The 15,437-nt window shown below is 43.2% G+C and overlaps 1 protein-coding gene across 1 annotated transcript; it reads right to left on the bottom strand.

Annotated features, from left to right (window-relative positions):
- Positions 1-2,407: 2,407 nt before the first annotated feature.
- Positions 2,408-12,575, bottom strand: ggt1b (gamma-glutamyltransferase 1b). The gene is made up of 13 exons (XM_027025304.2): positions 12,400-12,575; positions 10,866-11,039; positions 10,135-10,265; positions 9,951-10,040; positions 9,065-9,257; positions 8,312-8,472; positions 6,713-6,862; positions 5,255-5,391; positions 4,243-4,430; positions 3,488-3,615; positions 3,284-3,396; positions 3,098-3,211; positions 2,408-2,838 (listed from the first exon to the last, which is right to left on the bottom strand). The coding sequence occupies exons 2-13, from the start codon at positions 11,033-11,035 to the stop codon at positions 2,692-2,694; spliced, it is 1,722 nt and encodes a 573-aa protein (XP_026881105.2). The 5' UTR covers positions 11,036-11,039; positions 12,400-12,575; the 3' UTR covers positions 2,408-2,691.
- Between the last annotated feature and the right edge of the window lie 2,862 nt (positions 12,576-15,437).

Below are 15,437 nucleotides of genomic sequence, written 5' to 3'. Positions count from 1 at the left end.
AACTGCTACCATGAGCCTTTGTGTTATGGAAGGGAAAATGTTGCAAACAAACCATTTAATTTCTTCTAGAATCAATCACAAAGCTGATCACCAAAAGGTAATGTGATATATATATATATATATATATATATATATATATATATATATATATATATATATTTAATTAATCCACTTATTTTCTCTGATTTGAGTAGTTTACAGATTTGTATCGGTCTTTCCACTGGATAGTGAAGCTGCTGTGATTTATATGAAGAACACAAACTAAACTTTCCATTCTGATATATCACTAAACTGAGTTTCCGTTCTGATAGCGCTAAACTGTCCCTCACTAAAGTAGTTGTGTAAAACATATCACAGTGCTTGTCCTGAGCTTGGGAATTGACAGCAAAAATTTGTCCAGTTGCGTTCTTTCCAGGAATCGGAAGTATAATAGTTTAATTAGACATCATTGATTAGGCTTGTTGCCATTTCACATGGACAGCAGCCACTGATGTTGATTTTGTGTAGTTGTGACTATCCCAGACAGAGCAGCACTCATGGGACCTGTAGGAATGCAGCAGGGACCTCATGCTTTATTATAGCTCCGTGTCCCAGAAAGACACACTGAGGACCCACCGCCTGGTGCCAGCAGAGTAATGTGGGAAGAGCTTACAGCTCATCATTGTCTCATGGAGTGAGAAGAGCTTATAGCTCTTCATTGTCTCATGGAGTAATGTGAGATGAGCCTTCAGCTCATTATTATGTCTCATGGAGTAATGTGAGACAAGCTCTCAGCTCATTGTTATTTCTCATGTAGTAATGTGTGACGAGCTCACAGCTCATTGTTTTGTTACACAGAGAAACTTGAGACTAAAACTACTGCTCTTTATATCTCACGGAGTAATGTGAGATGAGCTCACCGTTTGTGATGTCCTGTGGAGTAATGTGAGTTGAGCTCACAGCTCATCATTATGTCTCACAGCCCTGTGTCTCCTCACATGCCCAAGGCTTTACCAGCAGAGGAAATGGATGTGGTGCAGCTCTTCGGGGGGGATTTTTCAAGATCACGTCCTGGTTGTTATGAGCTACACAATGTTTTTCGGGCTCCTGTTGACCTTGTGGAAAAACATGTGGTCACTGTGCAATTTTGTATCACGCTAAAGAAGCCAGCCCATAGCACATGTGAGCCCTCTGACAGAGCCTGGCAGCACGCAGTGTGTGATGTGGATGTCTGTGACATCTACTGAAATGTTCTGGCAGCAAGCATCACTGCACTGAACCTCACATAGAGCGACTGAATTAAGAGTCATCTGACGGGTTATGTAATGGCTGAAAACAGAATGCCTCAGAGCTGCCTCCTCTGCTGAAAACTGTGTGTAAGAATTACTGCAACAAAGACATTTATTGTAATGTACATCTCTCTTTCTCTTTCCTTATGTATATATACACACGTATATACACATGTATATCAAAATATAGACAATCATGAGATATTCCAAAGGCTGAAAGAAGAGTTGGAAAACTTCACTGGTGAAGGTAACTGCGAGTTCACTTCACTGGTGAAGGTAACTGTGGTTCCCTTGGTAATCAAAGCACTAAGATCTGTGAACCCCAAAAAGGGAAAATGACTCCAGCAGATCCCAGGAACAACATCTGAGATCTCCGTTCAGAAGAGTGCAGTACTGGGAACAGCTAACTACACAGGGCCTGAAGAAATAGTCCACCTGGACAAGGGAGTGTGGGGATTTTCTTTATACAGAAAAAAAAAAAAATTGCCCACTCATCCTCCTCTGGGTGGTCTTTTTCCTTCAAGCTATATATATAATCTCAGCAAGCTTCAGGATCATAGCTGAAGTGCTGCTTCCACCCCAGACCAGCTCTGCAAGCCATGGTCCTGCATGAGTTCACAAGTCCCAGATCAAGTCACCCCTCACTGACAGTGAAAATGTGGCAAAGTGAGAGGGAAATGCTCTCAACAGTCTGAGACTTGCTTTAAGATAACGTCAGCGCATTACCTCACAAAACAGACTAATCTAAGACTGCCTCCTTCTTTTCATTTTTAATGTAGTTGTAAAGTGTGAGGGTTGAAGAATAAGATCTTGCTGTAGAAATGATGCAGTGTCACTTGTCGTTTACTTTAGATCTACTTTTGGCCATGTGTTGTTTGAACTTTCACCTGAACTTCTCCCAGCAGCTGGAGAATACCAGCCCTCATGGTGGTGCACAGGTGTGCAGACATGAGTACTGGCAGCGCTCCAGAATGACGCCATTAATCTACACTGTACTAAAACACAAACATGTCTTACCTTACATCCAGTATTAGTGAAAAACGTGTGTACTTTTCAAGTTGGGACTTATAAAATCCTCTGAGGACATTTAAAAATATAAATACAAAGGATACATATTCCTCAGTACACCCAGATGTGGTCTAGGAGTAAGTCATGAAATGAATTAGCCATTAGTACTGAAATGTCAGTAGTAGTTTTTTTTTTAGTTAAAGGCAAGGCACGTTTATTTATACAGCACTTTTCATACATAGTGGAAATGAAAGGAGCTTGATCACTCAGTGCTAAAAGAAGTCCATGTTGTTTAGCTCAGAGCATGTAGGACACACGACCAGAAGCTGGAAGCATGACACTGCTCTGCTGTACTCCATCCGAGAGGAAGCCCAGGCCTCTGTCTGAGGGTCAGAGGGACTGGGTGGAGGGGAGCTCAGTAACCTGCAGCGTAACCCCCTTTCCGGGGGTCAGACTGTGCTTCCAGACGGCCCCTCTCCCGCAGTACTGCCTGGACCACAGCCCCGGTCGAGGTCAGCAGTTCAAGAACATGGTTCTTCTTGGCTAGGCCTTCCAGTACAGCCTGCAGGGGAGATGGAGGTACACACTTCAGCCTTAAACTGATGAAAAATGACGAGAAGGCCGTCTGCACACAAATACATGGGCACACGTGAGGCTTTACTGCCACTCTACTTCCCTGGAGATTATCGAGAAATTATCAGTGGATGTTCTTCCCACTCACTTTGTCAAAGTCAACCTCCACCCACCAGGTCAAAGTCAGGTTCCACCCACCTTATCAATGTCTGGCTCCACCCACTGTATCAAAGTTTAGCTCCACTTACCGTATCAAAGTCTGGCTCCACCACGGTCATGTTGGGCCGAAGCTGGTTATGAAATCTGGGCTCAACTACTGCTTGTCTCAAATTATAGTTGAAGAACAGAGTGTTCAGGATGACCTGGACAACACAGTGGTTCTGTTACTAATCTCATGAGATTGGCTCCTGTTCTTTTTTTAAAGCACAACCCACCTCAGCTACTGACGTGGTAATTTGTGTCCCACCAGATGCACCAACCACCATTTTGACGTTGTTGTTTTTGTCAAAGAGGATCGCAGGGCACATGGAAGACATAGGTCTCTTATCTGCACAAGCACATGCAGCAACATGTAAGCACACAATGTATGCTGCAGTCCAATGAATCAGTGTGTGTGTGTGTGTGGAGGGGGAAGTCACAGGGCTTGATGAAGTTGTTGGGTGAGGGGGATACCCCAAAGCCATTGATGATGTAAGGTGAGCTAAAGTCATCCATCTGGTTGTTGAGCAGGATGCCTGTGGAAGGTGATATGACCATGGAACCAAAGCTGTGGGAACAGAGAGAAATTTTACACAACATGGGTGTTCACACACATGCCTTGAAAAGACTCACAGTAGAGTTCTGAAGGAGCCTTGGAGTTCGCAATGAAGCAATTTAAAGAGAAACGTTCTTTTCTGTGTGAAGTAAAGCAAGAAACAACAAAAACTATGCCAACAAATGAATGATATCAGATTTTTTAAAGCAGAACGTGCCTTCATTTAATCCATCGTTTAATCCATCTGGGATGCGAAACAGTACATGTGCTTGTTGTTTTTAGCTTCCTGAGTCAGCAATAACACTGACTCCTCATTCATTTAGCACTGTGTGCTGGGGTAAGTGTGGACCAACCACAGGCCTCAAGGACAGGGCTGGGAAACACTGATTTAAGGAGTGACCCTGAAACTATGACTATAACATGCAGCGCCCTCTGGTGACAGTGCCATAGACTGTGGGGCAGACAGAGTTCTGTTAATTAACCCTTCACAGCACAGCTGTAGCTTCAAACCTATTCATGGTGCAATATGCAAAGTTAACCATTCTTGTTTTCAATATTCCACAGTCCACCTGCTATATTCGGACATCTAACTCTAGAACATGGCATGTCCAGCACGACGCTGTTTTGTTGATCACGTACTAATGATTAATGGTGCTGGTTACAGCCACTGCACTTCCATCGTCAGCCACCACGGAAACATGAGACGTCCCGTGATTATCTGGAATGAAGTACTCAGGCTCGTAATAGCTCTCCTGCTGTGTGGTGTTGTCCGTGATCTTCTGCCAAATAGAGTCGGCATAGCTCTTTGACGTGATGTTCTGTATAAACTGGGAGTAGAGGGAGAGTGGAACGTTATAACTAAATGAACAGGTCTTAGAAAGTGGCACGGTGCCACTAAGTGCACAGAGGGGCCTCCACAGACCTCACCACAACGATCCCTGTAAAGAACAGATATAATTGTTATTAACGCTGAGAAGAATAGATAAAGCTGTTATATAACCTTGAAAGGAACCGATATAACTGGTATATAACCTTAAAAGGAACAGATATAACTGTTATTAACCCTGGGAAAAACAGATATAACTGTTATTAACCACGAGAAGAGAAGCTATAACTGTTATTAATTGTAAGAGCCTGGAGTCTTATATCCACAATTTTCTATATCTGCAGATACATTCTGGAAGCATGCAGACCCATATGCTGAAAAGAGCAAGATTTATTAGAGGCAAATCTATAATCACAGTCTGGAGAATGGTCCAGAGTCCAGGGTACATGGTCAGAAAAAAAGGAAACAAAATGTGAGAACTGAAGGGAATATACAGACAAACTAACAGGAAAAAAAACAGAACAATGCTAGAACACAACAGGGGGGAACACATGATGAGCAACATAAAGAGTGACACACACTAACAAGGGACACACTAAAAACAGATGAGCACAGGCAGGGAAACCAAAACAAAGAAACACGGAAATGAAAACCAGGAAGTAAAGCAAAGCAAAGACATGAGACAGGGTTGCCAAGGAGACAAGGACATTAGATGGGGACCAATCGTGACACAGGGTAATGATTTATGTCAGTGACAAATGAATTGAAAATTCCTTTTCACAGGGCCAGTTCTCTTTCCTCTTAATTCATTTCAATGCAACTTGCCTCAGTGATGTTAAGAAATCTCGGATCTCCCAGAATGCTCCTCTTGGCGTATGCAAAGCGAAATGTCTCCACTATGCGGTGATAGGTGAGGATCTTCTCGTCAGTACTGGACACGCTGTGTGCTGTGAAGTTGTACCCTGCAGCAAAAGGAGGAGGTGATCTCTACACCAGCCACTACGTATGCAACTTGTGTGGCAGTGAGCTTTGGGAGATGGGGAGATTGGGTCTGATTAGCGCTGACTAGCACACGTTAAATGTCATGAGTGACAAAAACCTGGTCAGGTGTGTTCTCAGAAAAGCTTAATGCACAAGTTTCACTGTTTCAAAGAATGCCTTGATTTATAAGCAACCAATTCAATGAATCATAAATGAATGTCCGTGGCAGCGTGCTACTTATTAAGCTCTGTTGGTCAAACAAAGTGAGGAAAATCACACTGTTGGTGTAGCTAATGAAGCCTTTGATTTGTGGGTGTAGCATTGCCAGCTAGAGGTGTTGTGATGGCAGTCTGGTACTGCAGACTCAGGAGCTTAGAAGGAGTGTGGGCGGGCTCCGAGTGAGGGGAAAGGATTAGGTTTAGAGTAGGGGGGGTTGGGCTTAGAGGGGGAGTGTTGGGTTTAGAGTGGGGGGGGTGGGTTTAAAGGAGGAGGGGTTGGGTTTAGAGTAGGGGGGGTTGGGTAAAGAGGGGGAACAGTTGGATTTAGAGTGGGGGTAAGGGGATGGAGATGGGGAGAGGGGTGGCTTGGGGGTTGAGGGAATCCTAGCTAACAGGCTGCTTAAATGATACTGCTGTTGAAGCCCCATGAAACAGGTTTTGGTGTGTGGGTTCCTTTCATTCTGAGCTTGGTTTGTGCCTAATTAGAGACAGACGTTTGGCGTTAGAGCTGGAGAGGGAGACGGAGGGCAGCTATGTGGGCAAAGAGGCGGCTGGACAGACTCTAATTACTCATCACACTAAAGTTTAAAGTCAGTCTCATCTCCCTGCAGCACAGAGGACACACACAGCCTTCAAACAAGCGCAGTTGGACTGGTCTGTACCGGTGGGCAAACAGAAAACACAGCAGGGAGAAAGCCCTGCCACTTAGGGTTTCTATCCCATCTCACAGGATCTGTACAGTGGACCAGTCTTTGATATAGGCTGACAAAGGCAGCACATGGAAATGGTATGGAGACATCGTGATGTAATGGAGACATTGTGATGTAACAGATATGTTATGTATTTGTACATCTGTTGTGTGTGTATTACATGCTCTTTAAAAGCCCTGCACAATCAGTCAAGCCGCTGAGAAAAAATAAAATTCAAAACATTCCTTGTAAATTCAGTTTAGGGGAAAAATTGGAAGGTAACTGGAATATATAACATTCTTTGTAAAATCTGTGAAAAATATTTATTTTTCAAAGATTAAATAAAAAATCCCAACTGTGCAGGCCCTTTAAACGTTGGAGGCCAGGTGGCTTACCGTTGAGTATGTGGAAGATGAGGGCAAGAATGGGTCCACTAGCGGGAGAATTGGGCACAAACATGGAGAACTGCCCCACCGATGCCTTCAGAGGGTTCTCGTCGAGTATGGCCGTGTAACTCAATAAATCGTCCAGTGTTATTATCCCACCTGAACACATGAACCTTGGCTAGTTCATAATTAACTGAATTACTGACTTGGTCATTTATTGACCAGTTTATGAATTATCTTATTGTTAGCAATATCTCTGGAATGAGGTTTGCAGTCTGTGGACTTCTTGTAATTTCCCCATAGTCCTTCACTTCACACCTTTCATGGGTTTTCCATAACCTTGCTGTAAAACTTCAGACACAGTCTCAATATTCATTTACCAGATGCTTTTATCCAAAGCAACTTATAATTATGACTGAGAACAGCTTGAGCAATTGAGGGTTAAGGGACTTACTCAGGAGCCCAAGAGTGGCAACTTTAAAGTGGTGGGGGTTGAACCAGTAACCAGTCAAGTACCTTAACCACTGAGCTACCACTTGCTCTCAATAGTCAAGGCTAGGCTGAAAACCTATCTGCACAGTCAGGCATTTTAAATCACATTATAGTTCCCTAATTTACACACCCTCATACCTGGACATACCTAATAATCTATACCCCTGATGTCATGATGTTACCGAGCCTCTACCTGTCTCAGGTTCCATGGCTCCTCCCACCACCCCCTGATGCCCTCTGCCATAGCCCAACACACCTCCACCCCAGCCAACTACTTCTCCTTTGCCCTAGAGAGACGCTCTCATGCAAAATGGGTTTTGGACACACTCAACCTATCAAAATCAGACTAGGACTTACAGTAAACCAGAATAGACATTCATTGCTTATTATTTTTATTTCTTTTGTTATTATATATTTTTTCTTTCTCTCTCTCTCTCACTACTCATTCTGCTCTTTATGGTTTATATTGTTGCTATTGTTGGGGTGTATTGTTGCTACACCCCACCCCTTCTGAGTCTTGGTTCCTCTCCAGGTTTCATCCTCCTGCTCTAGGGAGTTTTTCCTTGCTACTGTCGCCCTTGGTTTGCTCACTGGGGGCTTGCACTCGGACATTTCTAAAGCTGCTTTGTGACAATAAGTGTTGTAAAAAGCGCTATATAAATAAATTTGACTTTGACTGTGACTTATCCCATGCCTACACTCATCAGTGTTTTAGGACCACCTGCCTTACTGGTGCATCTCAGAAATGGAACACTACAGAATGTTAAGCCATATAGAGAACACGGGAGCACTGCTGACTTGGTGTTATTTGGTGTAGAGCCAGTCCCAGTACAGCCCTAACACTGGCTGCGTAATTATGCATTAGTCAGTTTTGCACTGCTTGTGTTGAACTGCAGCGGTTGAGTTGGAGAATGGCAAATCTGAACATAACACATAAGATATAATTTCTCATTATCTTCCTAATAAATAAAAGTGTACAGTAAAGCATACAATCGTGTATAATATAATTTTGCATATTTTAGAGGTTAGTGGTATGACAATGATCTATTCAGTTTATATTCCATCAGACTGTAGACATTTGTTATAAAGTGATATAGCATCGTGAGGAAAGTCCACCTGCGTTCTTGATGTCGTTTATAAGGTTCTCTGCGATGGTACCATTGTAGAACACATCGGGCCCTTTATTTGCGATCTCTTGGTAAGTGTTGGCCAGTTTTGGGAAGGTGATGGTGTCATTTTCCTTTAAGATTTCACCACTTTTATCACAGAACACAGAACTGAAACACAGTGGGACCAGCAGTAAGAAGCTGCTGTTTATGGTCCCTGATAAACAGATAATTTTAAAAATCTGATGTATTCAGTACCACAAAAATACCTTGGAGGAATAAAACTATAGCTGGGTCAGACATAAGCTCTCGATTGAAGTGTCTATTATCACCTCTTACCATCTGTTTCTATGGAAATGGGAGATGTCCTTAACATTAGGAAATCAAACACAATATCATGGATTTCAGGAACTTTAAGAAGCTTAAACTCTCCCAGCACCTACACACACCCACCAGAACCCTACTTCACCCATGCACCAGCATCCTACTACACCCACACACCAGCACGCTACTGCACCCACGCACCAGCACCCTACTGCACCCATGCACCAGCACCTTATACCACCCACCCACCAGCGCCCTATTCCTGCTCACCAGACCCTACACCACCCACCAGAACCTACACACACCCACCAGCAACCTACTCCAACCCACCTGAATGTACCCCCACCCACCAGCACCTACACCCACCCATGCGCTTATGCCCTTCACCCAACTAACAGCACCCTACATCACCTACCAGCACTTACACCCACTTACTTACCATAAATGCGGGTCTTTGCGGATGGTGCTTCGTTTGCTGTAAATAGCAGATGCCAGTGCCTTGCCAATGGGAAAGCCCTCTCGTGCCAGTTTAATGCTGGGCAGAAACAGCTGGTGCCAGGGGAGCCTACCATGGCGCTGGTGAGCCAGCTCATAACCTCGGATCTCTCCAGGGACACCGATGGCCAGCCCTCCTGCCATAGACATCCACACACTTAAAGCTCTGGTAGGCTATTTTTTAAAGAGTGCTTTTGACTTAACTTTGGTTACATCCAGATAGCAATCAATAGGAAAAAAAGAGAAACATGGAGGGGGTGGTATAGGGGGTGTGCAATGGCTCAGTCTTGGGAAAATTAGCAAAAAAACTGTCAAATCAATTTACAGCGTTTTTAGACAGAAGTGTTTCAAATCGATCAGATTTGCTAAAAAAGAAATGTACACAATTTATGCCCTGTCCACTTCAGTTCTGTTCAAACGTTTATGACCATGTGTGCAATATGTATAATATTACAACTGAATGTGCGATATGTGTGTAATATGGCAGTGACGACATGTGCTCATGCTGTATTCTGTATTCTATGCTGAATATCCAGTTCTGCCCTACGATTGCTTTATGTCAGCACTGTGGGACCACCTTTACATACAGCATAACTCCACTATCATGCTACACCACCCACCAGCTACACCACCATATTGTACAGTCCTGACACCTCACTCTGATCAGAAATGGGTTTTCCCACAGTGTTGCAGCACTAAAATCCAACAAGAACAAAGTTAGCGAATAGCTGTGACATATGATACAAAATGCTTAGCTCCTGTCCTCATAAAACCCATGTTTCACTGAGGTGTACTCCCCGAAAGAGCTTGCATAACCAGTTTTTAGATACCTTCCTGAGAAAGCTCTGTGCTGTTCCCAAACATGTCCCGAGTGGCATTTGAGGGGGCCGTCTCACGAGCATTGATGGTTTCAACTGTCCCTGTTAAGTAGAAAAGAGTCAGGACAGTGGACAGTTGATAAAGGATCAGAAGTCCTGCTCTGAGGTGCTGAATCACAGGACACTGAGCTGCTACCGGTCTTGGCGTTGTAGATGGTGAAGAAGAGACCTCCCCCGATGCCCATGCTGTGGGCGTTCACCAGTCCCACACAGAGCAAAGCAGCAATAGCACCATCCACAGCAGAGCCCCCTTTCTGCAGAATGTCCCTGAAGGAAACACACACACACACACACACACATGCACAGAGCTGTACTGCAACATCACTGCAACAGTCCACTGTCCAGCTTCAGTATGTAATGGAGAGGAATTAATAATTGTATATTTACGGTATTTAGCTGACGCTTTTATCCAAAAATGAAATTACAATTATGACTGAGTACAACTTGAGCAACTGATGGCTAAGGGCCTTGCTCAGGAGCCCAACAGCTGTAGGGCTTGAACCAGCAACCTTCTCTTTACAAGTCAAGTATGTTAACCAGTGAGCTACTACTGTCCTAATTTATTACACATTCACCACAAGGTTAGTTACATATACTACACATTCACCACAGGAAACCCAAATGGGATTACTCTTTAATCCATACATGCCAGAACTACCAAGATGTTTTGTGATTGTGTACTGGCACTGTTTTAATAGGCTGTCTGTATATAATTATCTGAAATCTTGCCAGAGGTTGTGGTGTTTAAAAACATTACATTACACTGTTGCATTACAGCTGCAGATTTTTAATGATTGTATGAGCATGTGTGTGTATTTACATTTTGTGTATTTTTTTGTGTGCGTGCGTGTGTGCGTACGAACTCACCTGCCGATTTCTGAACACCGCCCTGCATCTGTTGCTACTGCAGCGTGAGTATAGGCGCCCTGGGTGGAGGTGGTGGAGGTCTTGCCCTGTACGCCAAAGAACACCCCCACAAACATCCCCACTGCAGCCAGCAACAGCACCACCAACCCCACCACTAGTGACTTCTGCATTGTCCTAGCAGTACAAGAGCATAGACTGATAGTCCCACACACCTCTGCCCCAGACCAGCACTGCTACACTTAAATCCCTGCCTGAAGATGACATCAGTTCTCTTTGGCATGTACAAGGTCTGGCAATTTTGTGTTGAATGTTTTAGACTTAGTAAGTTGACTTGGTCATTTTTTTAAAACATCAGCAGTGACTCAAGGGATGCCACATGCCTCCTTCATAAGTCATTTAACTTGGTGTGTCATGACAATCCAATCACACAGAAACACTGTAAGAGGAACCCCCAGTGATGCGGCAGGCAGAAACAGAAAGGTATTAGAGAAGAAGATCCGGGTCAACATGTGGGTCCGTGTGTACCCAAACATTCCTTGTATAGAGTGCAGTCATAATATTTTCATGTGCAGGACTTATTGACTAAAGTCACCCAGTGGCCATGAATGAGACCACTGTACTTTGGACTAGCGAATGAGAAAGACCTTTATAACTAAAGGAGCAGATGGATAAACAGGCCAGATTTGAGCACACATTTAGACTTCCACAAGCTTTCTGACACCCTTGAATTTTAATGTTAAAAATTCAGATGCCTGTTTCACCAAAATCCTCACGTTAGATCATTTCTGTTCATATGTAATATAGAATCAAACACTTATTCCTGCTCTGACACTGTCAGTCTGGATCAAGCTGACCTTGTTTTCACTGTAAATGAAGCTGGCAGTGCTCAATCTGACTGTTTTAAAAGTGTTTAACATGAATAACATAACATACTGAACCAAGAAACCTGCTGCTCAGCTCCTCTGTGTGTGAGATTCACCAAGTAACACTGCATCTTTTCATCAATACTTTCTCTTAAGAAGAAAAAGATGTGATAAATATGTTTTATTATGCAAACATTTTTAATAAACATACTTAATTTAATTTTAGTCTCTGGGAGAAAGGGAGGTAGGAGTGTGTAGACTTCTCAAATCTGTCTGCTACCTGCAATAAACCTGTCTCTCTGCAGTGTGTGTGGGAGAGAGCTGCACACCAGTTCACCCCAGAGAGGCCTGTGGTGCCGGCAGCCAGTGGAGTTTAGCCCACCATGCTAGAGACAGACGTTTCTGAAAATGAGGGCGAGTATATTCCTCCTTCCTACAAATCTCCACAGTAACGTGGAACTCTGGACTGACACAAAGAACTGAGCTGTAGTGCGCCACCAGAGAGAAGAATGTTTCCTTCTCATTCTAACTTGGGAACTGAAAAATGACAGTAATAATAGCTGAATTATTAGCAGTGTAAGAGATGAGAAAAGTGTTGTTAATATGTATAGATATCCCATCCATGGAATATACTTATTTATATCGAAATATATCAATTGAATATTTCCTACCTTGACCGTGTGAGGCCCCTAACAGAATCTTGGAAGTTCCACAAAATGGTATACAGGTGAAAAGCTCAGTTGGCATTAAAGTTCAACCCAGAACAATAAAATAAACCAGCAGGTTGCCGCTTTATTACAGCCAGTGGGAGGAGAGGCATCCGGTGAGGTAGAACAAATATGCCTTCTTAAAGTGCTTCACCCATAAACAACACCTCTCTCACGGATCCCCTGGATTAAATGGTTTGAACGGTGAAAGATTAACTGTGGGCAGTCAGTGCTGTAAAAGACATTAAGTTCAATATACATTTACGGTATATACAATATACGGTATACTGCAACAAAGTTTTACAAGACCTGGCTCATCACGAAGGTTAATTACACAATGTCAAGTGGCATTTGACCGACCTTCAAACTTAAAATGTGGTTCAAATAATGTCAGTTGTTGATTCAACGTTCAAAAATACTGAAGCAGCGTTTAATGTTGTCATTGTGAAAAGGCTAACAAATTACTTATAAATCAACGTTTGAATTCTGCCTTTCTTATTTTTTAATGTTTTGATCACGGCCACTTCAAACGTCAAATTTATGTTAAAAACAGAAAACAATAGATATCTCATGCCAAAATACACAGCTAACATTATTTTATAGACAACACAGGCGACGCAGCTCGTGACGGATCTGCACGTGAGCGAGGAGGCGCGTATTCGCGAGCGTGTTTATGACTTTACGTAACACCTTCGCGCCAATTTATGACTGAGAAAAAGAATGACGTCAGAAAGCTCGTTAATACGTAACTACATTAATTAGAAAACTAATGCGGTCTTGGTCGGGAAACAATGAGAAACCACCATGTGCGTTTCGACACTCTCACACTGCCAACTTGTGCTTTTGCGGTTGTTGGTGATATTTCTAAAGAGCCTAAGTACACAGTGTGTAACGTAACTATCGCTTCGGTAGGCTGCTAATTTAGCTGCTAAATTGCCAGTGAGTTGTTTCATCGGGGTTGTAGATACAAATCGCAGATTTAGTAGCTCACGCTAGTACTCACACTCACGCCGAATTAGCTAGCTAGCATAAGTAGCCGACTCTGACCGCTAAATCGCTGGCGTGTTAAGAGCACTAAGGTTAATTTCTGCAGTCCAGCAGAAGTTGGACCAACTTGCCGATAAAAATGTCTTTGATCGGCTGATGGTGATTTTTGCGAATTTTTGGCGGTTCTCCCTAATAAAACGTGAAAAAATCTACTGCTACGAATAAGTTAATATTCTAACTTTGTGCATGAATTAATAATTAATACAGCCACTTGTAAACCATTGTATTGCTATTTCTCATGTTTTTCTTAATGCTATTCTAGCTACAGACTCCATTCAAAATGTGAAATTTGCTCTTAGAAATATTTTGTAGAATGTTAGTTTGAATTCTTCCGTTTGATTACGTCGGTATAAGACACGTGCAGGGACCCTCATCCCACACTTCCTTCTCCCCATTCACTCCTTTAGCACTCACTATACATACACATTAGCTACAGCAACCATGTAGTAAGACCAATAGCTTTATTTATATTTATTATAACTTTATTCCAGGGCAGTATATCTCAATGTATATGGTGGACTACCACAAAAACTTGTGAACAATTTATGCTCCTCAGCAGATGAACCTTCTCAGTTGATAACTTATAACTTTTCCTCTGACACCAACCTCGGGTTAAAATGTACAGAACCCACTCTCTGACCACATGCTGTCATACCGCCCAACCCCCTATATATAAGCCTGTCTATCTGCGAGCGCCTGACTTTGCCTGGCCCGTCACAGAATACTTTGCCATCATGCAGACGGCAGATTCGGAAGCATTGAAGTAGGCTCTTACTGACCAAAGTCAGCTACTTAATCAACACCAGCAGGTGCTTGAGGACTTCCCACAGTTGATGGACACGATTGCCCAACAACAAGCAGACCAACAGACACAAATTTCAGAACTCAGACAGTGTTTCAGAGAACTTATATCCCAGCTGCAAATGATGACTACTTCTCCCCAGTTCACCCCAATGCCTGTATCTGCTGCTACTGCTATCAGTACTGAACCAGCCTTCCCTGTGAGTAAACCTGAGAAATGCAGTGGCTCCCCTAAAAAAATGTTAGGGTTTCCTGTTAAAATGCTCCCTATATTGCAATATTATCCCACCCTGTTCTAGCCAAGCAAAGATTTAGTTCCTCACCTCTCGTCTCGCGGACAAAACACTTGATTTTCACAAAACTTCGCCAAGGCAACCATTCCGTATCTGACTCTGCACATGAGTTCCATACTGTTGCTGCGGGTAGTGGGTGTAACAAGGCGGCTTTGATTGTCACCTTCTGAAACGGTCTTATTTTGAAGGTATTACATGAGCTAGCTTCCCGGGATGACGAGCTTGATTTGGATCAGCTTATAGCTATTTCCATCCACCTGGACCGTTTTCTTCAGGAATGATGATGGCATAGAGCCAGTATTACGTGCTCTACCTACCCCAGTCATAGTAATAGATTAGAGCCTAGACAAGAGCATATGGTGGAGCCAATGTAATGTGATTCTTCTCGCTTAACCAAGGAGGAGAGGCGGCAGCAGTTCCAGGAGGGTCTTTGTCTCTACTACGGTTCTTTAGGACACATTATCAGAGAGTGTCGTCTTAGACCCAACAGATCTGTGCCACTGAGTCATAGAAGAGCCATGAATCCCACACCGCAAACCAAGGTCTTTCCCATGCAAAAGATGGTAGCTAAGTCATTTAGTCATTTATGATACTTGTCTATGTTGGGCCACACACTGCTCTATGTTTATAGCCCTAGTTGACTCCAGAGCAGAGGGCAACTTTATACACGCCCATCTGGTGCAGGAATTAGACATCCCAATACAGCCTTTGCCTAAGACCCTTTGCCTGGCTGCACTGGATGGATCGCCAGTAGGGGCTTGTTCCATATCTCTGCACTACACCCGTAAAACTCACCACAATTGTATTCCACTCCGAACTCATTTCATTTCTTGTCCTAGAAACCTCATCATTCCCAGTTAT

The sequence above is a fragment of the Electrophorus electricus genome, chromosome 17 (genome assembly GCF_013358815.1).
Source record: "Electrophorus electricus isolate fEleEle1 chromosome 17, fEleEle1.pri, whole genome shotgun sequence".
Taxonomy (NCBI): Eukaryota; Metazoa; Chordata; class Actinopteri; order Gymnotiformes; family Gymnotidae; genus Electrophorus; species Electrophorus electricus.
This window is presented reverse-complemented; position numbering and strand designations above follow the sequence as displayed.

Excerpts from the sequence above, each read along its gene's own strand:
- ggt1b (XM_027025304.2), bottom strand. The coding sequence starts at position 11,035 with ATGCAGAAGTCACTAGTGGTGGGGTTGGTGGTGCTGTTGCTGGCTGCA. Across the intron at positions 3,397-3,487 it reads CAACAACTTCATCAAGCCCT|ATAAGAGACCTATGTCTTCC; the intron begins GTGACTTCCCCC and ends GTGCTTGTGCAG. Across the intron at positions 3,212-3,283 it reads TTACCACGTCAGTAGCTGAG|GTCATCCTGAACACTCTGTT; the intron begins GTGGGTTGTGCT and ends TGTGTTGTCCAG.